Raw genomic sequence first — 27,773 nt, forward strand, 5'->3', positions numbered from 1 at the left:
TTTGGTATCATTTATTAGGGTAGACATCATCCAACAATACGTGTTCCATGTTGGTATCTGAGTTACCAAAAAAGATTACGTATAGGAATAAAACTAATGAATACTCACTATGCTGCAACAAACAATATATGGCTGAAATTATTAGTATTTGTGTAGGATCTGGAGATCAAGCTATTGCTGAGCTGCTTCTTCTCAATCAGCTGCTTGCCATCATTTGATTCACCATCTGATACTCGAAGCCCAAATATTTCTCATGCCTGTCCCTTAAATCATTGAAGTAATCGATCTGTAGGTGGACGGCATGCTTGCTTCAGCTCATCCATAATCTTATCACGGCTCCTCTTTCCCATCAACAGCAATTTCCTTTGAGGTGTTTGACGCTGGACTTGTTACTCCTGCTGCTGCCGCTGCTAGCGTGCCTACAAGCATGTGAGCAGGAGCAAAATACATGTGTAGAGAAATCATGCAAATTATGATTCCTAAGAATAGCTGCAAAAAGGGCAGGTAAGTCATCAAACCAATGGCAATTAGTACTCTGAGCTAATGATCATTGCTTTTACTGAGCCATGGCTCAGTCAATTAAACTATATTCCATTTTTTGCAAGAATAAAGAATACCTGCATAGTAGGCTTGAAACTAAAGAGGAATACAGATAACACCATCGTTAGCAGCATCGCCATGGAAGTTGAGTATACCTGAAGGATAATAAGTTTAACTATTATTGGGAATTCAATAGATTGCCATCACAAGGAGGAGAGCTCGTTTAGCTAACTATTAAGCACAAGAGGGGGGGAAACGAGAAGAAACTAGAGAAAAGCTGTTCTATTTTAGACACCAAATCTGTATCATTCTATGATAATCATAAAAGCAATTCTAAAATTTCAGAAGAAAAAAGTGCCTCTTTTATTCATGTGAACGAATTTAGTCTTGTACTCGAGTTCTAACGTACAAAATAATAGCATAGCAGTACGCATGGCCTACATACCTTCACAATATTGTCTGCATATTTCAACAACCAAGAAACTATTAAGCCAGAAGAGCCCAGATTTAGCACAACCAGCCATGTCGTGATGGTGTATCCACTAAGGAGCCGTCGCCACCAGGGACCATTTTCAAATCCAACTCTGACATCATCTAGCAGAAGACGTGCCATGTTGAATATGGACCCAAAACTGAGAGTAAAAGGTATCAGCTAGCGTGGGTATAGATACATAGAAAAAAGATAAAAGCTAAAAGCTAGCAGGTAAAGATACATGTACAGCTGCACATTCTGCCAGTACAAGCTATCATTATTCTTCTTCATCAGGTATTCTGTGTAAACACCAGCTAGTGCAGAAAGCCAAGCAGATAATAGTGCAAGCATGTAACCCTGTATAGGTGCTGAAAATAGCGAACCACAAGACGCCTCTCCACAACCTTTCACCTGCATCATATTTACATACGAATGTTACAAATTCGAGTAGTTAATTTACATGGAGTTGGATATAAGTCGGACCTTAGCTTGACACAAGAATTGCATGGCATAAATGCAAACTAAAGGAACTAATATACTTTAGTGTAAGAGATTAACCTGGCTTGTAGTGGTTCCAATGGCTAACAGAATAATAGCCAACCATTGCAAAGTTGTCAATCTCCTTTTAAGAAAAAACCTAGGGTATACAAAGGAGATTTTACAGTAATTATTTCATAAATCTAGAGCATAAACAAAATATTGAGTAACAAAACTTTAAGTGCAAGCCCCCCTTGCTAAGCTCCCAGCAAAGGGGGTTCGCGAACACCCATTTGGCATTTATATATTGTGCAAAAGGCGGGTCCTGCCGCACAGCGGCCCCCTAAGCCTGGCCCCACAGGGATCCTAGGAGGAGGTAAATCAGCGGTGAATGCTGCCCAGGTAAAGCGTGGTGTCTCTGGAATTTAACACAGTCGGCCCAGATTATTCATCCAGTGCGCGTCCGTGGACCCTCGACCCTACAACTCATTGTGCAAGGATGTCACGCCTTAACCGATTGATCCAGCCCGCGGGGGCCATTTGGCATTTATATATGCATTCATTCTATATATCATGCGCACCTATTTCTTTTATATCATGGGAGTTCCTTTTCTTAATTTCACGTGCGCCCATTTTCATACTGGTGTACCCTTTCTTTGTACCCTTCAATACCAGAGTGAGCCTGTTCTTCATGTTGGGTGCATCCATTCTCCATCCCTTCATTATCAGGTGCACCCGTTCTTCATGCTGGGTCTACCTTTTCTTCAATTTCAAGTGCACAACCTTCAAGGAGCTGCAGGTGCACCCATTTTTCATGCTGGTTGCCTGTTGGGTGCACCTATTCATCACGCTGGGTGCACCAGTTATTCAATAAACGCCCTATTATGAAAGCTCGATAAAGAGGGCATGCATCTAATCTTTGTTCTAAGTAAAGACTTTGAATGAGATATTTATCATGTGCAAAGATAATAAGACAATTCCACCTATGATGTATCAGTCATGATCGGTCTCAAGATCGAATAAAAGAGGAGGGTTGCGTTAGGTTGCCAGCTAGTGTTAAAACTACGATAAATGTTAATGGATCTATTAAACTATTGTATTAATGCTAGGTTATTCCTCGGAAGGAACGCGTTGCAAGGTCTGACTGTAATGTCTCCGCAAGGACCGCTACATCTCCAGAACTCGGGTGTAGTGCTAAATATGCAAGAGTTCGCGTTGCAAAGTCCGACTGTAACGTATCGACAACGACTGCTACATCTCCATAAGAACTTGGGTGTAGTGTTAAATAGGCAAGAGTTCTGACACTATAGGTTAGATAAGAACAAATATGCTAGAAAAACTAATAGTCTAAGATTTAAAACATGTAACATAGGAACCCTCACTGGTAAATTAATGGAGGTAGGAGATACAATGATTAGGAAAAGAATTAGTATTTTGTATGTATAGGAGACAAAATAGGTAGGCAAGAAGGCAAAGATAATAAAGAACTCGAGTTTTACGTTATGGTACACAGGAAAGAGTAAAGTAAGAAAATGGAATAGGTATTGTTGTAGATAGTTCGTTAAAGGATAAAGTAAGAGTAAAGTAAGAAAATGGAATAGGTATTGTTGTAGATAGTTCGTTTGAGTAGTTAAAGAATGGGGTAAAATTATAATCCTTAAGATAATAGTGGCGAAAGAAACTATGAACATAATTAGCGTATATGCACTGCAAGTAGAATTAGATGAAGCTACAAAATCAAAGTTTTGGGATGACTTAGATGAAGCATTACAAACATTCCGTCAAATGAAATAATTTTAATAGGAGGTAATTTAAATAAGCATGTTGAAGCGAAAAATGAGGAATATGAGAAGGTATATGGGATTATGGATTTGGAACGAGAAATGAAGAAGGAAAACTATATTAGATTTTACGATAGCATATGACCTTATATTAGCTAATACATTTTTTAAGAAAAGAGATGAACATTTAGTTACATTCAAAAGTGGGAATAATAAATCGCAAATTAACTTTCTTATAGTTAATAAAAAAGTTAGGAAGAAGGATAGGAAGATTTATAAAGATTATAAGGTCAAACTTAAGAAAGCTTAACTACCTAATATAGGTTAGTAATATCGGATATGCGCCTCAAACATAGTATCAATAGAAAGAAAATATATACAACTCCTAACATCAAGTGGCGGAAGTTAAAAGATGAGAAGCAAAATATATTTAAGGAGAAGATAGGAGTATAAATATTAGATGAAATATATGGTGACTCTAATACAATATGGGATAAGATAGAATCAAAGTTAAAAATAGTTACTAAAGTATACTCGGTGAGTCAAAGGGACATGCACCACTAAGTAACAAATTTTGGCGATGGAATGAGAAAGTAAAAGAGAAAGTGAAGGAAAAATGAATATCTTAAAAGGAATTATATATTTGTAAGAACGAGAAAAACTTAAAAAAATATGCAATAGCTAAGAAAAAGGCAAGTAGTGAATAAAGCAAAGAATGAAACTTTTGAACAATTATATAAAAAATTGGACACAAAAGAAGAGGAAAGAGATACTTATATAATAGCTAAAGTCAGAGAAAGGAAGACAAGATATCTTATCCAAATAAAATGTATTAAAAATGAATGTAATAAGGTACTAGTAAACAATGGAGAAATAAAAGAGCAGTGGAAGAGGTTGTAGGGGATCTTGCGGCCGACTTGAAGGAGGGTTGAATAGACGGCACCCTCAAATACTCGCTTCTTTCTACAATGTTAGTGCGCAAGCGGAAATACAAACAAACAAATAGAAAGACTAAAACTAAGAAAGGAAACGCAAACCGCTAACACGTTCGTTTACGTGGTTCGGAGATAACTTGCTCCTACTCCACGACTGTCCGTAAGGTGGATGATCTCTCAATCTGTCGGAGGATTAGTCCCCGGAAACTCCGGCTAGCACAATCCTCCTTGTCGGTGGAGAAACCTCACCACAACTCGATCAAAAACACTTGGATTGCTAGAGCACTAGATGAGTACCAATTAGGTTTTAACCAAGTCTAATTTCGTCACCTTGGTCGGCCATCCCAAGCTCCTTCTTATAGAGTTTAGAAGAAATCAGCAAGCTGATTTGCCCGTTACCAGTCGACTGGTCCTTGCACCAGTCGACTGGTGCCAGCCCAACGGCATGCGAACGGCTATCTACCAGTCGACTGGTCCCAGGACCAGTCGACTGATCCCAGCCATTTCGGGCACAGAGAGCTTCTGTGCTCACCACCAGTCGACTGATCCCAGTACTAGTCGACTGGTACAACCCTATACCTAGGGTTCTCATCCCGAGTACATTTCTCTCAGCACTCGGACTCTCACGACTCACTTGACTCTTCTTTGCAGCTTTGACCTCTTGCCTTCAAACCTACTTCCTTTGGCTCTCGTCCCTCAGATGCATCCAAGCCCACGGCTCGTCCACAATGTCATCTTTCACGTATGCCTCGAAGTCGCTTCCCTCGGCCCTTGTCCTTGCTACCTTGTCCATGGTCCATCGGATGCTCCATCCTTCACCGGACCCGAAGCCGTCAACCTGAGTCACATGTGTATCCTGCAGTCCTGCACAACTCAAGTACGCATATCAAATAACAAGGGTGAACCTAACTTAAACCCTTTGCCCAAACACCAAAACACATGGTCGCACGGACCATTGGGATATTGCTCCAACAATCTCCCCCTTTTTGATGTTTGGCAATACGTTTAAGTTAGGGAAAACATATAGCAAATAAACATGCTAAAAAGAAACAATGGTCTTACGATGCCAAGGCTACACACTTGGACTTACACCGCCGAATGGACTTACGTTGCCAAGGCTACACACTTGGACTTACACCGCCGAATGGAAATGCAACATACATTGGAACCTATCCCAAGGCTCCCCCTACACCTAAGCTCCCCAATGAGCTAGGATTTTCCCACAGGGAATTTTAAGAACCTATCACAAGGTTCCCCCTATGCAAAGGCATTTAAGGTTTTCCCAACTAAACCTTACTTCTCCCCGTTTGCATAACATCCAAAAAGTTCTCCAACAATACCCAATTGTTGAAAATTTATCATCCAAACTGACCCAAACTCATGTATTTATCCCCCATGGATCTCATACATTTAAACGAGTTGACACGGTCAAGAACAGCACTGGAAAACAATATCAGGCTGGTATCAGTCGACTGCCCCTTGGTGCCAGTCGACTACTCCCCTCGACACAACCTTACATAATCATTCTGTAGTCGAAATCTATTGTTACCAGTCGACTGGTATCTGTACCAGTCGACTGGTACCCTATTTCTAAAAAAAATCAACCTTTTCAGGCCAACTTCAGAAATGCATCAGAAATTCCCTAGACCTCCAAAAATCCCCAAATTTTGTGGAGAGGTCTATTGTATCCTTGTCTACTTGGGAAAAATACATTACAAAATGTATCTATCACCAATCCCAAGATTGACACAAAATCTAAAACTAGCTAAATGGTTCAATTGAACCTTGACCTAAAGTCCTAGTTTTGACTTCCTCTTGATGTATTTGCCCATACCAAACCATAATGCATCCCTAGCACTGGTTTATATGACATTTATACATCCAAAACCAATTATCATGCTATATGACCCCAAATGTCATATTTCTTGCATGAAACACAAACCATGTGTGCCAAATCCCTAGGTTTGAGATTCAAGTCCGTCTCCAAACCATTTGGCACACTCCATGGCTCCTCTAGACTCCCAAGTAGTACTCACCTGAGATCCATTGGCCATGGGTCCCAATTTGACTCTTTGAGCTCCCCCTAGAGCTCTTAACCCTAGTCATCTTCTTAGATGCTCATCCACAATGGCTAGGCCACATCGGTGCACCTTCGGTAACACTTAGCCTACAAACCTAACTTTCTTAACCTTGGACACCTTGTCCTTGGTTAATTTCTCCTTATCTTTAAATGACTTTCCCTTGCCATTTATTGGCTTCTCCTTGCTATAGTCATATGCAACCCTAGCATACGACTTTCCCTTAGCATTGGAGACACTAGATCGGTATCCTAGACCCGATCTATCATTGTTGGGTCTTTGACTACCCAACACCATACCCAAACCCTTAGATCCAACATTGAATCTTTCTAGGGTTTTCTCTAATTTATCAAGCTTTGCCTTCAAAGCTTGATTTTCTCTTTCTAGGTTCCTAAATCTAGAGTCAACATGTCCATCATGGACATTCCTAGACCTACCCATTTTTCTAGGCATATGTCTCCCCTTCTTGGGATTAATACCTTGGGTTTCCTTAGGTCTACCATTTCTAGAGTTATCATGAATGGATACCTTAGGGTTTTGATCTACATTAACACTACTTCTATCATGATATTTGAAACCAAAATTTTGCATGGGCATATAATGATTAACATTATTTTTCCTAGCATGCAAGGAGGAATGAAAATTTGAATTGCATTTCAAATTAGGATATACCTCCCTTACCCTTGAAGCTCCCCCTTGACTTGAGCTCTTCTTCTTTTTCTTCTCCTTCTCCCTTTCTTCAAATGCGCCAACTTCTTGATTTCTTTCTTCTTTGGGCATTTGGTGTGGTAATGACCCCACTCACCACACGTGAAGCACACTATGTGCTTTTTCTCTTTCTTTTTCCTACAACTCAAATTAGATTCAAAATGAATTGAATTGAGTTTAGGAGATACCTCTTTCTTACTCATAGGACATCTACTCTTGTAGTGTCCCTTTTCATTACACCCAAAGCACACAATGTGATCTTTTGACTTTGCTTCGGTGGAGGTACTCACTAGGTTGACTTCCAAGACTTCTTCGTCACTTGTCTTGGATTCTTCCTCAACCTTTGAGGATGTCTCCTCATCCACACTAGTGGATGGCATTTCTTCATCCTTCTCCTCCTTTTCCTCGGAAGTTGAGTGTAACACCCACGAAATAATAAGCTATACCTATGGGTATTTTTCTTTTAGAATAAAAGAGAAATGGAAATAGAACCAAAAAGAAATAAAAAGAAAGAGAAGTTAAGGTTTGAACCTTGAACCTCCCATAAATGATAAAGTTAAATTGGTGTATAATAACCACTAGAATCATGAATGACATATGAATAGCAAAGAATGAAAATTTTAGATAAAGGTAAAGAGTATGATTAAGTAAGAGAACAAGAAAAAAACAAGTGGCTTTCCTCCTCTTTCTCTTGGTTAAGAAAAAAAGCAAGCAAAGGACAAATTGCCTTTTTCTTCCTTCTCTTGCTATTTTCGTGGGAATGAAGAGAGTAAGAAGATAGAGAAGGCAAGGGGATGAATTGGGACACTTTTCATCCTCATTGGGAATAAATAGGAATGAGAGAAGAGAAGGGAAAGAAAGTTTGGTTAATTCTTCCTCCTTCTTCTTCCTCCTCCTTCTTCCTCCTCTACCGAGACCTAAAGTCCCCTCTCTCTCATTTCCGAAATCCAAGCTAAGGTTTTCTTTCTAAGAAAACTAGTTCACAAGAAGGAGTCCTCAAGGTCTACTCCTTACAAACAAGAGAAAACAAAAGGAAGAACAAGAAGGGGGAAGCTTTCTTCTTCCTCTTCACAAGGGTACCATCTTCCTTAGGAAAAACAAACAAGAGGATGTACGTATCCCCTCACTTGTGGTACAAGTTGTTTATGTGTTTTCCATGAGGTTAGAATGCTTAAAAAACCTAGGATCACTTCTTGAAACTTTCGGCCAAGACTTGAATAAAAGATTTAGAGAAGTTTAAGACCTAACTAAGCATGCTCACTATGTTCTTATGATATGTACCCTAGTATAGGAGTTAGTTAATGTTTCTTATGCTTGTATGCTTACTTAAAACTTAAATCCATGCTCTTGAAACTTTTGGCCAAAGTGTGAATAAAAGATTAGGAAGGCTTAAAGACCTAAACTAAACATGTTCACTATGTCCTTATGATATGTACCCTATGATAAGAGATTAGTTTGGTGTTCTTATGCTTGTATGTTGCTTAAAACTTAAATTCATGCTCATGAAGTGTTCGGCCATGATAGAAGTAATTGACTAGGAGAGGTTAAAAATTTAGTCTATCATGATCATGACTTGCTTATTAATATGTTATGAAGAGTACTTGGTGTTTTCACACTTGTATGTTGATTGGAACCTAAATGCATGTCACCTTAGGGAATTAGGGTTTCGGCCATGATAGAAATTGATCCGGCGGTAAGAATGGGGGATCCACTTCCTGAAGGGTCTCAGCTTGAGGACAGATGGAGGGCTGACTAAGCGGTTAATGGCCGCGCCGAGCGAGTAGGTCCGAGCGGAACCAAAGATAACCCAGCCATGGGCTTGGGTTTCCGACGCCAAGGCGGGAAGACTGAATGGTCGAGCGGGTGTCCACTCGGCTGGGACCGAGGGCCGAGCGGGTGGTCCGCTCGTCCAGGATAAGGGAGAGGATGCAAAGATTAGCCGAGCGGCCTATTCGTTCGGCTCGGGATATGGGTTGTCAGCAGAGGCGTGTCTGATGATTAGGCCGTACACAAGTTTGCACGAGGGAGGATCTCGCCGTCACATCATGGAGAGGTTGACATAGTAGCGGTATGGCCTTATGGACGTCTTTCTGACAGACCCATACCTGGGCATGGTCCTTCTGACAGACCCATACCTGGGCATGGTCGAAAGCAAGCTCCTTCGAGAGGTCTATATAAGGTCTTCATTTCTTCACCGGAGGTACGAGGGTCTTCATTCTACAGCCAGCTTCTTCCACTATTCCCTCGCCTAACTTGAGCGTCGGAGGGCCGTCGCCGGGACACCCCCCCTCGGCTTGGTTTTGTTGCAGGTTCGCCGGAGCACTCGAGGATCCAGCAAGAAGCGCCACACCCCGCCCGCCTTTTGACTCGGTTCGGACAGATCAATTGGCGCCGTCAGGAACGCTCCCGCATCCGATGGAAACAATGGATGAGGTGGGACGACAACACACGGTGGCGCTTTCGAAGAACTCAAGCTCGTCGAGATAAGGGCCACCAAACTTGTGGAGCAAAAAAAGAAAAGCGAGCCGAGCAACAAGCAACATCTGCGTCGGGTGGCGGAAGCACCTCAAGCCACCGTTGCATTCCATCGGGCCTTATTTCGCACCTGCCAGGCCAGTACTGCATCAAGAGATGAGGATCTTCTTCGCACGAAATGCCAAGGCGAGATGACGAAAAGGAAAGCTCCCCAAGCGGACTCATCTCCCGAGCGGATCAATCGCCAATTCTGAGGCTATTCTACAAGACCCTCTACCCCAGCACTACGTGCCTCCGACGATCGGCAAGTACTACTGGAACAACGGACCCGGATGATCATTCCGGGTAAGTTTGATACACACGCTCCATCAATATACAGATGGCGTAAAGTGCCGAGTCTTTCTTACCACTCTTTCTGGATCGGCTCAACGGTGGTTTCGGAGGCTGCCGGACGGATACATCACAAGCTTCAAGGACTTTCGAACGGCATTCCTCCACCACTTTGCCAGCAGTAGGCGTTATCAGAAGACAAGTGTCAGCTTGTTCGCCATCAAACAGGAAGCCCGCGAATCTCTCCGAGCCTACATTCAGCGATTCAACACTGTGGCCATGGACATTCCAACAGCCACCTCGGAGACCATGATGAATGCCTTCACACAAGGTCTAGTGGATGGGGATTTTTTCCGATCACTCATTCGGAAACCGCCCCGAGATTATGATCATATGTCATACCGAGCCAATGAATACATCAACGTGGAGGAAGCGCAAGCGGCCAGGAAAAAAGAAATACCGACCGAGCGGGCTCCTCCTGCCGAGCGGAGACCCTTCGTCGCTCATCAACCGCCGAAAGGACCAAGGGCTGAAGCAATCCGCTCCCCTCGTATGAGGTCCCAAGTGCAAGAAGTAGCTCGCTGGAGCAAGCCCAAGAAGAAATGGACCCTATGTTCGCTCCTTCCAGGACGGACACGCACCACGAGGGATTGTCAAGTCTTCCTTCGTGGCTAATCCGCTCCTGTGAATGCCGAACGACGGTCTCCTTCTATCGACGGAGACAAAGGACCCATGAAGCCGACCGGACCCGCACCGAGAGACGACATCAAGAACGCCTGATCGGCACCGCTCTCCAAGGAGAGTCGGGCGTCCAGAGAACGGTCCCGACCGTCCACTCGGGAAGAGGAAAATAGAGCAATACTTCCGGCGAGATCAACGTTATTCTTTGTGGCCGACCATGGAGACTCCAACAAGGCGAGGCGCGGTGTCCGGCAGCTCCGCATCCTGATGTCTGCCAGGCGGGCAAGTGGACCGAAATCACTTTCGGCCTGGGACTTAGAAGGAGTTGAAGTGCTCAACGACGACGCTCTGCTCGTTAAAGCAAGAATAGCAAATTACACTATTCATCGCATTTTTTGACACGGAGCTCGGTCAACATTATATTCAAGAAGGCTTTCGCTGCAAATTGATCGAGCCGAGTCGCTGCCCATGACAACGCCGCTCTACGGGTTTACGTAGTGCTGCCGGTCGGACAGATCCGACTGGCTACCTCGGAGAAGAGCCGCTCAGAGGACTAGGACAATAAACTTCGTGGTGGTCGACTCTCCTTCGTCCCCTACAACATCATTTTGGGACGACCGGCCCTGAATTCCGAGCGATCGTCTCAACCTTCCATCAAGATCAAGTTCCCGATGGAAAAGAGGGAGAAGTGGGGAGATCAGGCCAAGGTGCGGGCGATTAGAGATGATCAGAAGGCGGCGCTGGAGAGAATCGAGGTAGAGTACACGGAGCAAACACCCCGGCTTAATTTATGATGAAAAGGAGGAGGTTCAGATCCATCCGACCCAATCGGAGGCCACGACTTTTATCGCCTCTGATCTGGAGGAGGAGCAGAAGGAGGAGTTGATCAAATGCCCCCAACGAAATCATGATGTCTTCGTCTGGTCGACACATGAGTTGCTCGGAATTTCGCCGAGCTTAGCGCAGCATGAGTTGCATGTCCGACCGGACGCTCGGCCAGTGAAGCAGAGAAAAAGAGATTTCAGCGCGCGAATGTCATCATCCCAAGGAAGTAGAGAAACTTCGGAGGCCACATACGCCGAGGTGCGCCCCGAGTTCGGGTTAACGTAGTATTAGTCTCCAAGCCGGGCAAGTGGAGAGTCTGCATCGACTTTAGGGACTTAAACAAAGCATGCCCCAAAGATTTTTATCCCCTGCCAAGATCAGCCGGTGGACTCTACGGCCGGATGCGAGTTAATATGTATGCTGCGCCTACCAAGGCTATCATCAAGTGCCGCTCGCCCGTGAAGATCAAGAAAAAGTTAGACAGCACATATTGCTATAATGTGATGCCGTTCGATTGAAGAATGCCGGGCCACCTATCAACGCTTGATGAACAAGGTGTTCGGGGAGCAGATCGCAATGTGGAAGTCTATGTGGACGACATTCTTATCAAATTCGTCCGAGCGGTCGATCTCTTGAGGACATGGAAGAAACCTTCCGAACGCTACGCAAATATGGAGTCAAGCTAAATCCCTGAAGTGCCTGTTCGAAAAGGAGGGCGTTTCTTGAGGTACATAGTGACCGAGCTGGGAATCGAGGCAAATCCAGAAGGTGAAAGCTCTACAAGACATGCCGCCTCCCGAAATACAAGGAAGTGCAGCGGTTGACCGGTCGGATAACTTTGTCCAGATTCATCTCCAAAACCGCCGATCGGAGCCTACCATTCTTCAAGATCCTCGCAAGGCTACTAAGTTCCATGGGATGAAGAATGTGACCGAGCATTCGGAGAATTGAAAACATATCTTAACTCTCTGCCTGTACTTGCCAAGCCGATCGGGGTGAGTCACTTTATATTTATCTGTCGTCAATCGAGCATGCTGTAGGCTCAACACTTGTGAGGGCGAAGCGAAGAGCAACCGTGTATTTTCTGAGCCACATTTTAAAAGATGTTGAATCTGTCTACACCGGGCTCGAGAAGTTGGCCTTTGCTTTGGTTCTAGCCGCTTGGCGCTTGACCATATTTCTTGGCTCACACCATCATTGTCCGGACGAACAGTCCACTAGGAAGAGTATTGTTGCAGGAGCGTCCGGACGGCTCATCAAGTGGACGATGTAACTAAGTGAATTTGACATCCAATACCAGCCCGCTTGGCGATCAAAGCGCAATCCTTGGCGATTTGTGACTGAAGAGCCTGAAGCTATGTGGAGAATATATATGGATGGGTCTTCCACCACTCGGAAGTGGGATTGGAATATTGTTGTTCTCACCTCAAGAAGAAAAGATGCACCTATCCGTCCGGCTGGATTACAAAGCAACCAACAATGAAGCGGAGTATGAGGCCCTCATAGCCGGATTGCAGGCAGCACGGCATGTAGGAGCCGGTCGGGTGACACTTTATTCGGATTCACAGTTGGCCGCTCAGCAACTTTCTGGCACCTTTGAAATCAACAGCGTTCGGCTTAGACTCTACGCTGAGGCCTTTGAAAAACTCAGTTCCGAGAGGTTCTTATTCGGAAGATTCCCCGAACGGAGAACCAAGCCACCGATGAGTTGGCCAAACTAGCAAGTTCTATAATGCCGGTCATTGTACCGAGGCCAATTGAACAAGTATCTTTGGTGGCACACGTTGACCGGATGGAAGGCCTCATGTTTCCGGACGACTGGAGGACTCCCATCACAGAGTTTTTGCGTTCGGGTGTCACACCGGCCGATCGGGAAGAAGCCCACTGCTCAGGAGGGGCGGTCGGTTCACACTCATCGACGATCAGCTCTACAAGAAGGCTTTCTCTGCCCGTTGTTGAAGTGTGTGACTCGGCTTACATCCTCCAAGAGGTACATCAAGGATCGTGAGGAGGACATCCGGCGGACGGTCACTAGCTAAGAAGATCCCGCTATTTGGATATTTTGGCCGACCTTACAATAGCCGCTCGGACAGTATCTACATGCCTTTCATGCCGTAGTATCACAACTTCTCCCACCCGACCGGCAGAGGAGATGAAAGTATCAACCGTTTCATGTCCGCTCGATCAATGGGGAATGGATATTGTGGGTCCATTTCCAATGGCGACCGGGCAGAGGAAGTTTTCTGGTGGCGATCGATTATTTTCCAAGTGGGTGGGTAGGACCACTAGCCGGGATCACCGAGCGATGGTCAAAAATTCATCCGCAACACATCATCGTAGGTTCGGATCCCCGATTGGTTTCGACAATGGGCGCACCACAGGAAGGTGCTAGAAGATTGGTGCAAAAGCTACGGCATCGAGCAACACTTCACGTCCGTGGCTTACCCCCAAAGCAACGGTCAAGCCGAAGTAGCCAATCGGGAAATTCTCCGTATTCTGCGCGCTCGGCTCGACCACGTGGGAGGAAGTTGGCCGGATGAAGTGCCGGGCGTTTTATGGGTCATACGAACGACTCCTAAGGAAGGAACGGGCGTCACACCTTTTCATCTGGTGTACGGCGGCGAAGCAGTCATTCCGGTTGAAGTCGATGTCGAGTCCGTCCGGGTCCAATGTTACGATGAAGGCAACGCCGAGCGAAGGAACATGGAGCTGGATTTGGTTGACGAGGAGCGAGCCAAGGCATCCGTTCGGCTGATGGCATACCGTCGGATGAAGCAAAACTACAACCGGCGCGTCATTCCCAGATCATTCCATGTCGATGACCAAATCCAGCTCCGTCGGCGACGTCGGCAAGCTTGAAGCTCCGTGGGCAGGTCCCTTCAAAATCATCGAAAAGCTCCGCTCGGGCGCGTATTATTTGGAGGATGACGACGGTCGGCAGTTAGATAGACCGTGGAGCGCAAACCACCTCCAGCCTTACCAGGCGGGGTGAAAGGTGTATCAATGTAAATCATCCTGTGTACTTTTTTTGACTGAATACTTGAAATGCAGAAATGAAGAATCAAGAGAACAAATATAAGGCATCATCAACAAGAATCGAAAGCCCCGTACCGTTCGGACGGAGATAAATTATCCGAGCCAAAATGCTCGACGAAGCAGACCCTGAGCCGTTCAGCCAGGAGTACGTTCTCCAAGCTAGGTGAAAGGTGCGCTAAATATAAATTTATATACTTTTTGGTCGCCTATATACTTGTGATGCAGGGAGCAAAAAGATGAAAACACATTGAGCATTCTCCGCTGAACGGCGTACCGTTCGGCAGGGGCATATGGATTATTCGAGCCAAGCGCTCGAATAGCGAAGGCCCCCGAGCCGATCAGCCAGGAGGAGTAGGCATTTAGATTCGTAAGCAAATGACCCGTGCCGTTCAGATGGGCATAAAAACTGTTCAAGCACGGGATAAGGTATGAAGGCCAAGGTCGCTCGACCTGGTAAGGAGTTAGCCTTGAAGGTCGACAAGCCCCGTCGTTAAAGATCGAGAGCCGCGCCGACCGGCTATAAATATCCAAGCCGTCGAGCTCCGACGTTAAAGATCGAGAGACGAGCCGATCGTCGGGCGGAAGGTCGACGAGCCCGTCGTTAAAGATCGAGAGCCGCGCCGCCGGGCGTCTAAATAGCGTCGAGCTCCGGCGTTAAAGATCGAGGCGACGAGCCCCGTCTATAAAGCCCGGCGGAAGGTCGACGAGCCCGTCGTTAAAGATCGAGAGCGGCGCCGACATAATATCCGCGCCGTCGAGCTCCGGCGTTAAAGATCGAGAGGCGAGCCGGAAACGTCCGAGCGGAAGGTCGTCGTTAAAGATCGAGACGCGCGCGGCTGGCTATAAATATCGGCGTGCCGTCGAGCTCGGCGTTAAAGATCGAGACGATCGGCGATAAGCGTCCGGCGGAAGGTCGTGAGCCCGTCGTTAAAGATCGAGAGCGCCGGCTATAAATATCCGCGCCGTCGAGCTCCGACGTTAAAGATCGAGAGGCGAGCCGGCGTCTATAAACGTCCGGGCGGAAGGTCGACGAGCCCGTCGTTAAAGATCGAGGCCGGACCGCTATAAATATCCAGCCTTCGAGCCTCGAGCGTTAAAGATCGAGACGAGCGGCTTCATAAGCGTCCGGCGGAAGGTCGACGAGCCCCGTCGTTAAAGATCGAGAGCCGCGCCGACCGGCTATAAATAACCGCGCCGCGGAGCTCGGGCGTTAAAGGTGGCGGGACGAGCCGGCTGCTATATACGTCCCAGCGGAAGGTCGACGAGCCCCGTCGTTAAAGATCGAGAGCCGCGCCGGCTATAAATATCCGCGCCGTCGAGCCGGCGTTAAAGATCGAGGCACGGCGTCTATAAACGTCCGGCGGAAGGTCGGCGAGCCCGTCGTTAAAGATCGAGCGCGCCGGCTATAAATATCCGCGCCGTCGAGCTCGGCGTTAAAGATCGAGAGACGAGCCGGCGTCTATAAACGCTCCGAGCGGAAGGTCGACGAGCCCGTCGTTAAAGATCGAGAGCGCGCCCGCTATAAATATCCGCGTCGAGCTCAGGCGTTAAAGATCGAGGAGAGCAGTGGCGTTATAAACGTCCGGCGGAAGGTCGACGAGCCCGTCGTTAAAGATCGAGCCGCGCCGACTATAAATATCGCGCTCCGAGCTCGGCGGCACGTTAAAGATCGAGGCAGTGGCCAGGCTATAAATATCTCGGTCGAGCTCAGGCGTTAAAGATCGAGAGACGGGTCGGCGCGCCGACGAGCCCGTCGTTAAAGATCGGGAGTCGCGCCGATCGCCGACGAGCTCCGTCATTAAAGATCGAGTGCCGAACCCGCGACTGTGAACTTCTTGGGCGGAACTAAGGACGCCAGATAACGAGTGTTCGCAGGTACTAAATTGATTAAGGCTGATCGGCCGTCAGTGTGTCAATACTTCGTATTCGCTGAACGCAAACAGTATAGCCAAGCGCTAAACGATTTTGAGGAAAACAAGCCAATCGATTAACCTGACCGGTCGCCTAGTGAGAAACACGTGGAGCCTAATTGATTCTACGAATGAGCATCAAACAGAATAAAAAGGGACAATGAAGGGCAAACAAAAATGCAAGTAAAGGAACACAGTTATGCCGAACGGCACGTACAAAAGTTTTACATTCGCAGCGGATGAAATACTGAAAGTACTTAGAAGAACTCGCCTCACCCGGGTCCTCAAAATTAAAAAGGCGTCCGGGATATCATCTATCATGGCCGCCAGGTCGGAGGCTGGAATGTGCATTCCCGCAGGAAGGTGGTCACCCTTCTTCAAGTACGCCATGGTGACCTTGACCGCCTCGAGGAAAGTTGAGGAGACGTTGCCACCGAATATTGCGCCGAACCGCTCCGAGCGGAGGTATTCTTGGCGAGCTGCTGCTAGGCGACTCGACTCTCCCTCCTTATATTGTCTGAGCGCCGCTCGGGAGGCAATCAGTGAATCTTGAAGAACTTTCTGGTCCACCTCCGCTTTGGTGCGTTCAGCAGAGCGCCCATCCCGTTCGGCAGCCAGTTGGGCCTCCAGCTTTTTAGATTGCTGATCTAGGGCTCGGACTTCAACTTTCATCTTATCCAGATCAGCAATCGCCCGCCTCTTCCGGCTGCCGTCGCGCTTCTTCACCAAGTCTTCGAGTCGAGCCACCTCTGTAGCCAGGTCGGCGGCCTTCTTCTGTTCGGCCTCGAGGGCTTATTTCTCCCGCTCGGCCGATGGACCTCCCGACACTTGGAGTTTTTCCAGGAGATCCTCCAGCTCGGCTAGCCGATGGCTGTGGCGATTTGCTCAGCCCAACGCTATAAGGGAAATAATAAAATCAGGAGCCAAACGGTAGCATGGCACAGGAAGATAAATGAACGTACCTGAGTGGCCTGCTGCATGTTGTTATCGCCGAGCTGCTTGGGCGTCATGAGGGCCACCTGAATCTGGGCGTCCTCGAAGAGCTTGGCAAGCGGACCCGTCAGGGTTATTTCGTGAACGGGGCTCGATGGCCGATCGGCAGATAATAAATATGCCTGGCCCGAGGACTCCCCTATGGTTGAAGTCTCGCCCAACCGTCGTAAGCGACGACGAGTCCGCGGAGGAGAGCCAGAGTGCTGTGCGATGGGCGAGGCCACGGGGGTCCCGATCTGCGACTCCGTGCGATCGGGCGAGGCAATCTCGATCGGCGCCCGTGGTTCTCCCTCTTTGGTCGGCGTGGGTCTCTTCGACGTTCCGCGAACTCGATGGTGAATCCCGGTGCAGGGATTCCTAGCTCGGTGGGCGGAAGAAGCAGGATCCGCCTCGACCTCGAAGCGGCTTGGGCAACCTGGCCCCTCTCCTGCGCTGAGGCGGTCAGGGGATGAGACCCGCTCGTGAGTTCTTTTGGTGGCGCCTCAATTTCCGGCCTTGATTTCGATGATCGGTAGCCTTGAGCGCCACATGACTTTGCGTAAGAAATTAAAATCAATTAGACAAAAAGTGAAAGAAGTAAAGAGTCCTTACCCATGCGGTAGGAGGTTGGCCCGAACGAGATAATCCAAAATGTACAACACCTTGAGAAGCAGCTGGTCGATTTTGTACCGCTGAATCGGACAACGGTTGCACATGAAGGTAGTCGCTTGAATTTGCCGATTACAGGTCGGTGATGCATCGCATTGGTTCTAAATCTTTGGCGCTCGGAAGTCGTATATAGAAGAAGAACTCCTTCCAGTGCTTGTTGGAGGTCGGCATATTATCAAAAAATTTGAAGCCTATTCTACTTTGGAAAATAAAAGTGCCCAACTGTGATTGTTTGGGGTAGAAGAAATAGTGGAATATTTTGGGGTCGGTGGGATCTTTATCTTAAAGAGGACGACCAGCTCAGTGACTAAAGGAATTCGGCCAAGTTGGTAGGCGGGATGCAATAATTACAAACCTCTAAAATAAAGGGATGGGTAGGAAATCTAAGGCCACCGGAATTGGTTTAGAAAAAACAAGCGGTTGCCGTCGTCAGGTCGGTCGGTCGGTATAACTATTTCATGGTCGTGAATCCGTGCGTCCGAACAGGCGCCGAGCGCCCTCTTCATCAAATCGACTCTCCATGGTCGGATACCAAGGGCCATGAACATCAACAGCGGGTTCGGAGGAGCTTGCCATCTCGGAGAAGCAAAAAGATAGCAAGAAACCGAAGGAATGGGAACGAAATAGGCAAAACGAGTTGGGAAGACCTTGTAAACGAAGGGAGAAGACTCACTGAGAAGGAAACGGGCGGAAAGGATCACCGGTGGGATGCTAGCCGCCGAAAAACAGGAACTAGATCGTCGGAGACCGCAGCAGAAGAAGAGGCAGAAGGACAACGCGCAAGCAAACATGCGGCGAAGGAAGGAGACGGAGGCTTTATACGGCCGAGGCCGGTCGGCCTCCGCCGTCGGATGAGTCACGAGGCAGGTTCTCATCTAACCGTCCATTTCAGTAATCGGCGCCCCATCGTACGGATCATCACCGCCACGCAAGAAGAGCCACGTGGCGCCATGTCACCAGGCGCCCATACCGCGCGTGCTTCGGCTTAATGAAGAGGTTTGCGTGATTTTCGAGAAGATTTAGACAAGCAAATATCACGTTGAGCGACAAGACAACCAAAACGAAGAGCCGAAAAGCGAAGGGCCGAACGGCTCAAGGGATATTAGTAGCAGCGATAAGGCGACGGCCGCCCACTCGGACGGACTCCGCCTCCCGACTAGACTTGAAGGGAGGCAAGTGATCCGCGGTAAGAATGGGGATCCACATCAGGGGTCTTGAGGACGGATGGAGGGGTGACTAAGCGGTTAATGGCGTGGCAGTGAGTAGGTCGGCGGAACTAAAGATAACCCATGGGCTTGGGTTTCCAAGCTGGGTGAAGATCGAATAAGCGGGTGTCCGCCAGCTTGGGACCGAGAGGCGGGTGGTCCGCCTCGTGATAAGGGCGAGGATGCAAAGATTAGCCAAGCGGCCTATTCGTTCGGCTCGAGATATGGGATGTCTGCAGAGGCGTGTCTGATGATTAGGCCGTACACAAGTTTGCACGAGGGAGGATCTCACCGTCACATCATGGAGAGGTTGACATAGTAGCGGTATGGCCTTATGAACGTCTTTCTGACAGACCCATACCTGGGCATGGTCCTTCTGACAGACCCATACCTGGGCATGGTCGAAAGCAGGCTCCTTCGAGAGGTCTATATAAGGTCTCCATTTCTTCACCGGAGGTACGAGGGTCTTCATTCTACAGCCACCTTCTTCCACTATTCCCTCGCCTAACTTGAGCGTCGGAGGGCCGTCGCTGAGACACCCCCCCCCCCTCGGCTTGGTTTTGTTGCAGGTTCGCCGGAGCACTCGAGGATCCAGCAAGAAGCGCCACACCCCCAGCTTCCGTTGACTCCTGGTTCGGACAGGATTAGAAATGAAGACCTAGAAGTGTTTAAAATTTAAGCTATCATGCTCGTGACTTTCCTTATGAAAAGGTATGAAGGTTTCTTAGGGTTTCATGCTTGTATGTTGTTTGGAACCTTGATGTATTACACCTTAGGGCTTCGACCATGATGAGAATTAAGACTTAGGAGAGCTTAAAACTTACTCTAACATGCTCATGACTCTTCTTATGACATGATATAAAGCTAACTTAGGGTTATCATGTTTGAATGTTGCTTGAAATCTAGATACATGTCTCCTTATGTTTCGGCCATGATGAATTTTAGGGTCCAAGAAAGCTTAAAATTAAATCCAGCATGCTCATGAATTCCCTTATGATATGATATGAAGTTAGCTTGATATTCTTATGCTTGTATGTTGTTTAGAACTTAGTTTCATGCCCCTAAGTTTCGGCCATAACCAAGTTAAAAGGCCTAGGAAGCTTAGAACCTAAACCAAATATGCTCATTATGTTCTTAATGATTTATGGTGTGAAATTGGTTTAAGGTTCACATGCTTTAATGTTGTTTATAACCTAGAACTAGGCATGGTAACTTTTGGCCATAACAAGACCAAGGACCTAGGGAGCTTAGAACCTAAACCAAATATGCTCATTATGTTCTTAATGATTTATGATATGAAATTGGTTTAGGGTTCACATGATTTTATGTTGTTTATAACCTAGGGCTAGGCTTGGAACTTTCGGCCACTACATGGAATTAGGGTTAGAGACCCAATTATGATTTTACTATGTGTCTCACATGCTACGATATGAATGAAGAGATGCTAGTTAAGGTTTTCCATGCATGATTATGTTTCCTATGATGCATTATATGTTCATTTATGTATGCTTAAGAACCATGCATGATAATGACTCTTATGATGTGTTTTATGCTCAAGTATGCATGCTTTATAATATGACAAGTAATATGCTCATTTATGTATGCTTATGAACCATGCATGATAATGACTCTTATGATGTGTTTTATGCTCAAGTATGCATGCTTTATGATATGACAAGTAATATGCTCATTTATGTATGCTTATGAATCATGCATTATGATGACTCTTATGATGTGTTATATGCTCAAGTATACATGCTTTATGACATGATAAGTAAAGGCCTAAGAGTTGCTTCCCTATTAAGTGGGACTAAGAGCACTCTTTACGATATGATAGTTGCTTCCCTATTAAGTGGGACTAAGAGCACTCTTTATGATATGACAAGTAAAGACCTAAGAGTTGCTTCCCTATTAGTTGGGACTAAGAACACTCTTCATGATATGATAAGTAACTATGACATGTTATTTTACTTTGTATGGCTTGTACCAAGGGTGGGCTCCATAAGCGCCCCTAGGCCGACGGACTATGAACGGGTCTAGTAAAAAGGGATGGGCTCCTTAGTACGCCCCTAGGTCGACGGTCGTAGTACGGACCTAGTTCCCTAGTAGATTCGAGGCTAGCCACCCTGTCCTAGGGATTGCGCGCATTTATGTATGTATGTGGTACAAGCCGGACCCTCATGATGATATTATGTTAAAGTATTATATGATATGTTTTAAGACATCTTGCACATGACATGACACATGTTTTAAAAGACATCTTGCATGATATAATAAGTTATGATATGATATGCTCTTATGATTTATATAACATGATGCTCTTTTATTTATGATATGATATATCATGATGTTTCTTTATGATATGATATGCTCTTATGATTTATATGACATGATGCTCTTTTGTTTATGATATGATATATCATGATGTTTCTTTATGATATGATATGCTCTTATGATTTATATGACATGATTCTCTTATGATTTATATGACATGATGCTCTTATGATTTATGATATAGCATGATATTCTTTATGAGATGATATGTTATGATGCTATGTTTACATGATATGATGTTTAGATGATTATGTCTCCATTGCTATCTGCTTATGTGATTATGCTATGAAATACGTTTTTGTGAGTAGGAAAGGATCTTACTAAGCCTATGTGCTTATAGCTTACTTTCCTTGTACCGCAGATAAAGGCAAAGAATGGATAAACTAGGGGAGCCACAGGAGAGGCAAGAGATGCGTGTGGTGGTGGTTCGGCTAAGAAAAAGAAAAAGCCTGCTTATGTTATTTTATGTTGACATGAACTAAGTTTATCTATGTTAATGTTTCGCATGATTTCATGATACTTATTCATGTTTATGATAGAATTTGACATCGTGACCTCGTTCATTAAAAGAATATAAAAAAATAAGTACTTCCGCTGTTTTATATTAAAAAGAAGTTTTAATATGCATGTATGTTTTGCATCTATGCAAGTAACCCCGCCCTACTAACAGGAGGGGCGGGCGTTACATTGAGTGCTCGTCACCTTCCGGTTGCTCCTCCTCTACTTGAGTTTCTTCATCCGTTTCTTTGGATTTTTCTTCTTCTTGTGTAGGCATAAGTTCTTTACCTAGAACTTTCTTTACTTTGCTCCACAAATCATGGGCATTCTTGTATTCACCTACATCACTCAATACGTTAGAAGGCAAAATATCTACCAAAATTGATATTACCTTATCGTTTGCCTTTGACTGTGTTGTTTGCTCTTCCGTCCAATGTCGTGGTCGGAGCTTCTTTCCTTTCTTGTCCTTCGGAACTTCAAATGGCTCTTCCACCACCATCATTGTGTCCCAATCCGTCTCGAAGAAGTTCTTCATCTTCACTATCCAAAAGGTGATGTCCCATAAGCTTCCTCCTTCGAACTTTGGTGGATCTATTAAGCCGGTCATCTTTGCTTCCTCGGCGGTTAGTCCGATGGAGAGCGGCCTCGCTCTGATACCACTTGTAGGGGATCTTGCGGCCGGCTTGAAGGGGGGTTGGATAGACGACGCCCCCAAATACTCGCTTCTTTCTACAATGCCAGTGCACAAGCGGAAATACAAACAAACAAGTAGAAAGACTAAAACTAAGAAAGGAAACGCAAACCGCTAACACGTTCGTTTACGTGGTTCGGAGATAACTTGCTCCTACTCCACGGCTGTCCATAAGGTGGACGATCCCTCAATCCGTCGGTGGATTAGTCCCCGGAAACTCCGGCTAGCACAATCCTCCTTGTCAGTGGAAAAACCTCGCCACAACTCGATCAAGAACACTTGGATTGCTAAAGCACTAGATGACTACTAATTAGGCTTTAACCAAGTCTAATTTCGTCACCTTGGCCGCCCATCCCAAGCTCCTTCTTATAGAGCTTGGAAGAAATCAACAAGTTGATTTGCCCGTTACCAGTCGACTGGTGTCAGCCCAACGGCATGCCAATGGCTATCTACCAGTCGACTGGTCTCAGTACCAGTCGACTGATCCCAGCCATTTCGGGCACAGAGAGCTTCTGTGCTCACCACCAGCCGACTGATCCCAGTACTAATCGACTGGTACAACCCTATACCTAGGGTTCCCATCCCGAGTACATTTCTCTCAGCACTCGGACTCTCACGACTCACTTTACTCTTCTTTGCAGCTTTGACCTCTTGCCTTCAAGCCTACTTCCTTTGGCTCTCGTCCCTCAGATGCATCCAAGCCCGCGGCTCGTCCACAATGTCATCCTTCGCGTATGCCTCGAAGTCGCTTCCCTCGGACCTTGTCCTTGTTGCGTTGTCCACGGTCCCTCGGATGCTCCATCCTTCACCGGACCCGAAGCCGTCAACCTGAGTCACATGTGTATCCTAGAGTCCTGCACAACTCAAGTACACATATCAAATAACAAGGGTGAACCAAACTTAAACCCTTTGCCCAAACACCAAAACACATGGCCGCACGGACCATTGGGATTGCTCCAACAGAGGTATTTCATCAACTTTTTAATGAAGGTTTAGGTAACCAACTTAACTTAGGCAATTTAAGTAGGTCAAATGAGTATAGAAATTTAAATTTTTATTGTAGAATTCAAACATCAGAAGTAGCACAAGCTTTAAATGGGATGCACGATGGAAAAGTCGTTAGACCAAATGATATTCCAATAGATGTATAGAAGTGCCCAGGGAAACAAGGTATTGAATGACTTATAAAATTATTTAACATGATATTGAAAACGAAAAAAATGGCTAATCAATGGAGGGTAAGTACTATAGTTCTCTTATATAAAATAAGGGAGACGTCAAAATTGTGCAAATTATAAAGATATTAAACTAATGAGTCATAACCATGAAACTTTAGGAAAAAGTAATAGAAAAAAGATTAAAGAAGGAGACCACGAAAACCAAAAATCAATTTATGTTTATCCCTGGAAGGTCGACAATAAAAGTTATACATCTTATTAGACAACTAATTGAAAAATATCGGGAGCAAAAACAATATCTACACATAGTATTCATTGACTTAGAAAAAGTTTATGATAGAGTTTAAAGAGAAATTATACGGAGAATTCTAAAAAAAAAGGTGTTACCGTAACATATATTAAACTAATTAAGGATATGTACGAGGATTTAACGATCAGAGTAAATTCAGGCAGAGTAACTAAAACATTTCCAATAAAGATAGAGTTACATTAAGGATCAGTTCTAAGTCCCTATCTTTTTACACTAATTATCAACGAACTCACTACACACATTTAAAACATAGTATTGTGGTGCATGTTGTTTGCAGATGATATTGTTTTGGTAAATGAAACACGTGAAGAAGTAAATGTTAAACTAGAATCTTAGTGGGAAACAGGAAAGGTTTTAGGCTTAATAAAATAAAGATAGAATATATGGAATTAAAGTTTAACAATATTAGATGCAATGAGACAAGTGTTAAGATAGGAGATGACGAGTTGCCCGGAACCGAGAGTTTTAAATATTTACTATCATTTTTGCAAAATGATAGTGATTGAAAGAGATATCTTATATAGAATGCAGCAGGATGGTTGAAATGAAGGAGAGTATTAGGTGTTTTATGTGACCATAAAGGAAATTCTACAAAATCGTAGGTAGACCTGTTATGTTATATGAAGCTGAATGTTGGACAATGACTTCAACACATGAGCAGAAGATGAGAGATGCAGAGACGAGGATGTTATGGTAGATGTGCGAGCATACGAGGATGGATAGAATAAGAAATAAGAGCATTAGAGAGAAAGTTGGAGTTGCATCTGCCTAGAGAAAACTCCGAGAGACACGTTTAAGATAGTACATACATGTACTTAGACAACCAATAAATGCTCCAGTTAGGCGATGTAAAACTATGACAAACACATATATCCAACGAGGAAGAGAAAGACCAAAAAGACTTGGTTAGCAAAAATAAAATAAGATAAAATTTATTTAAGTATATATGATGATATAATAGGAGATAGAGCTCAATAGCGGAAAATGATCAATATATCTAACCCCGCCTAGTGAGATAAAACTTGGTTGTTGTTGTTATTACAAAGATAATCAGACACTAGATGTTGAAAAATACTCTCTAAAGAATTTAGCATGATTTATTTTACAGCTCACTAATTTCAGCAATGAAATTCTTGATTAGAGACATCATAGTACGTGAAACTTTCCATTAAGTAAAAAAGTTGTCCTCAAATTTGGTCATTGGCGTCGACAAAATTCAATACAATCTCTTTTACAGTTGACAGATAGAGGCAGTTCCAGTTTAAATGAATATGCTAGCGGGCAACATGGATATAACTAGTTTCCTAATTGATCACACACCTATTGTACAAACTAGATGTGGTGGATTCCCTTTGCATAATACCTGAATAAGAGGCCAGTTGTGACAATTTTCAGATTACCCATGATCTGATATGTTGATGGATCCACGTAAGTCAAAGTGGCAAACTGAATATTGTTGTGAACTAGATATATGATAGAAGGTATGGGAAATGACCAAACACTCTTCCATTCAGTGGTCATCCTTGGAGGAGAGGATACTTTGAACTCTTTCCATAGAAGGAAACTGGATATCAAAAGCTGAAATGTATATATGGGGACGCAAATATTAGAAGTAGAAAAAAAATATTTACAAGAAATCAAAGAGTACCTTGAAAACTTCTGCAAGAAATGGAACAGTAGCATAATCATATTGATATTTTCCATTACTCTGTGACAGTGTTGTCAAAATTCCCTGGAAATCAAATTAAAACAGATAAGGTGAAAAATAAAGCCGAGAATCATGATAATCTTAACATCTTTAAAAAAAGATGATGAAATGTAATTCGCTATAATATGATCAGATTAAATGTTGATCAAGCAAGAAATATCCAAATTCAAAAATTCATATATAGCTAAAACAATATTTCTATGGACAAACCACAGGACAGTAAAAAAAAAAGAATATTTGAGTTTCAAACTTAAACTATTAATCTAAAAAAAAATGTCACACGGAATCAACCTTGCCATTACGATAACAAGAAACCAGCAAGATTCACCTCAATGCTTGATTCGAAACACCTCAAAAACAACGAACATAAGAGTAGTTAAATTAGTAGGAGTTCTACATGATTTGAGAAAAAACCGCGATCTGTAAGTGTCTGAGTAATCCGCCACCAAAAAGAAGTTGGAGAAAAGGGGACAAGTAACCAGAACATCGCAAATGTTAATGATGTTGCAAAAATGTGCGAAGATCTGCGCATCTAACTGATCAATAAGCATCGGATCAATAAGAAACAACAAGCCGCGAGCAAACCATTCAGTAGTAAGGGTTAGTGAAAGGGCGAGACTATCAAATGAAGAAGCAAAATTTCAAGAGATCGACTGAGAACATAATTGGAAACATGCGGAGAAAACAGACAAACTACAACCGAAAGTTTCATTTCGAGATCAAACCTGAGAGCTGGTGAGAAGAGTGAGAAGCGCTGCAACCAAAAACCACCGCATCGCCACCGCCTCTTCCTTTTGATTTCAAGGCAGCGAACACAGAACACGGAGCATGAGGGGCAGAGCGAGAAAAACAGCGAATATAACGGTTAATGGAAATAACGTGCCACGCTAGGCTCCTATCCCCACCCTACACATTTTTAAAAATGTACATTGAATTCGATATTAATTTTCCAATGTTAAAAATTAATGAATAAAAATGATTTTTTTTAATTAACATCAAATATTAATTTTTCGTCGATTAATCACCGATTTTTTCAAAAAACCAAGTTGAGAGTAGAAAGTGTCTCAATCCCAAGAGTAACCAGGCTGAACTAGATAGTGTCTCAATCCAAATGTTATTTTTATATTTAGGTCTCATTAACTCACATATTGTCATGCACAATTCTATATTTATTGATTTTTAAATATTATTTTAGGTTTAATTTGATTTCCATTTCAAACTAAAATTTTAAGCCGACATTCCATATTTTATAGAGATGTAAATGAATTTTATATTAAAAGATAAGTCATGTCAGCTTAGCAAATTAATGATCTTATGACAATCATATTGATTAGACATCATTTTAGATATATATATATATAAAAACTGTGTTTTAATTATTATTATTATTTATTTATTTAAATTTTACAACAATTGATCGATGAAATTGACCCATCTAGAGCATAGTATCTGATAACGAATTTTGATTTTCTGATATGGGATAGTCTTGAAAGATCGTTAGAGTGACATATTTTATCCTTTATAAAATTATAAACCGCTCTCATGAGGATGGTATAATCGAATTAGTTATTATATGATATATTTGTAGAATTAAGTAAGGATATCTTTAAAAAGATCGAAGAATTATCCTTTTTGATTTTCTGATTTACTCTTTTTTTAATGGTGTGGGGTAGTCCTGGGAACCGTTAGGGTGATGAATTTTACATTTTGTAAAAAAAATTTAGAATATATAGAACTATAAAATCCTCCCACCTATATCCAATTTAACGATTGATCATAAATTGTCATTGTAGTTTACCTCTCTTCATATAATCTGAGGATAGACTGTGAGGAGCTTTTGAAATGAGCGTAATTATTTTTGCTATAACTATGCTTTCTAGATTAAATGGCATATTTATTACAATAGGGCATAGATCAATTTCAGATTGACGCATATTCTTAGGAAAAACTCTATCCATCC

The 27,773-nt window shown here is 44.1% G+C and overlaps 1 protein-coding gene across 2 annotated transcripts; it reads right to left on the reverse strand.

Moving 5' to 3' along the window:
• Nucleotides 1-26,646, reverse strand: LOC122051836 (CMP-sialic acid transporter 1-like). Of its 2 annotated transcripts, none has more exons than XM_042613147.1 (8): nucleotides 26,539-26,646; nucleotides 25,754-25,837; nucleotides 25,469-25,683; nucleotides 1,571-1,649; nucleotides 1,254-1,423; nucleotides 986-1,172; nucleotides 618-695; nucleotides 1-419 (listed from the first exon to the last, which is right to left on the reverse strand). In XM_042613147.1, exons 1-8 carry the CDS (start codon nucleotides 26,587-26,589, stop codon nucleotides 411-413), a joined length of 873 nt encoding a protein of 290 aa, XP_042469081.1. In that variant the 5' UTR covers nucleotides 26,590-26,646; the 3' UTR covers nucleotides 1-410. The 2 variants fall into 2 exon arrangements, with proteins under 2 accessions (XP_042469081.1, XP_042469075.1); XM_042613141.1 differs by having other exon boundaries at nucleotides 1-489.
• Nucleotides 26,647-27,773: the final 1,127 nt, after the last annotated feature.

Source organism: Zingiber officinale, chromosome 1B (genome assembly GCF_018446385.1).
Source record: "Zingiber officinale cultivar Zhangliang chromosome 1B, Zo_v1.1, whole genome shotgun sequence".
Lineage (NCBI taxonomy): Eukaryota > Viridiplantae > Streptophyta > Magnoliopsida > Zingiberales > Zingiberaceae > Zingiber > Zingiber officinale.

What these genes read in the sequence shown, in the direction of transcription:
- LOC122051836 (XM_042613141.1), bottom strand. Translation starts at nt 26,589, where the DNA reads ATGCGGTGGTTTTTGGTTGCAGCGCTTCTCACTCTTCTCACCAGCTCT. An exon ending in TTGGAACCACTACAAGCCAG is followed by an intron (nt 1,424 to 1,570) that starts GTTAATCTCTTA and finishes AATATGATGCAG; the next exon opens with GTGAAAGGTTGTGGAGAGGC. An exon ending in ATGCAGACAATATTGTGAAG is followed by an intron (nt 696 to 985) that starts GTATGTAGGCCA and finishes ATTATCCTTCAG; the next exon opens with GTATACTCAACTTCCATGGC.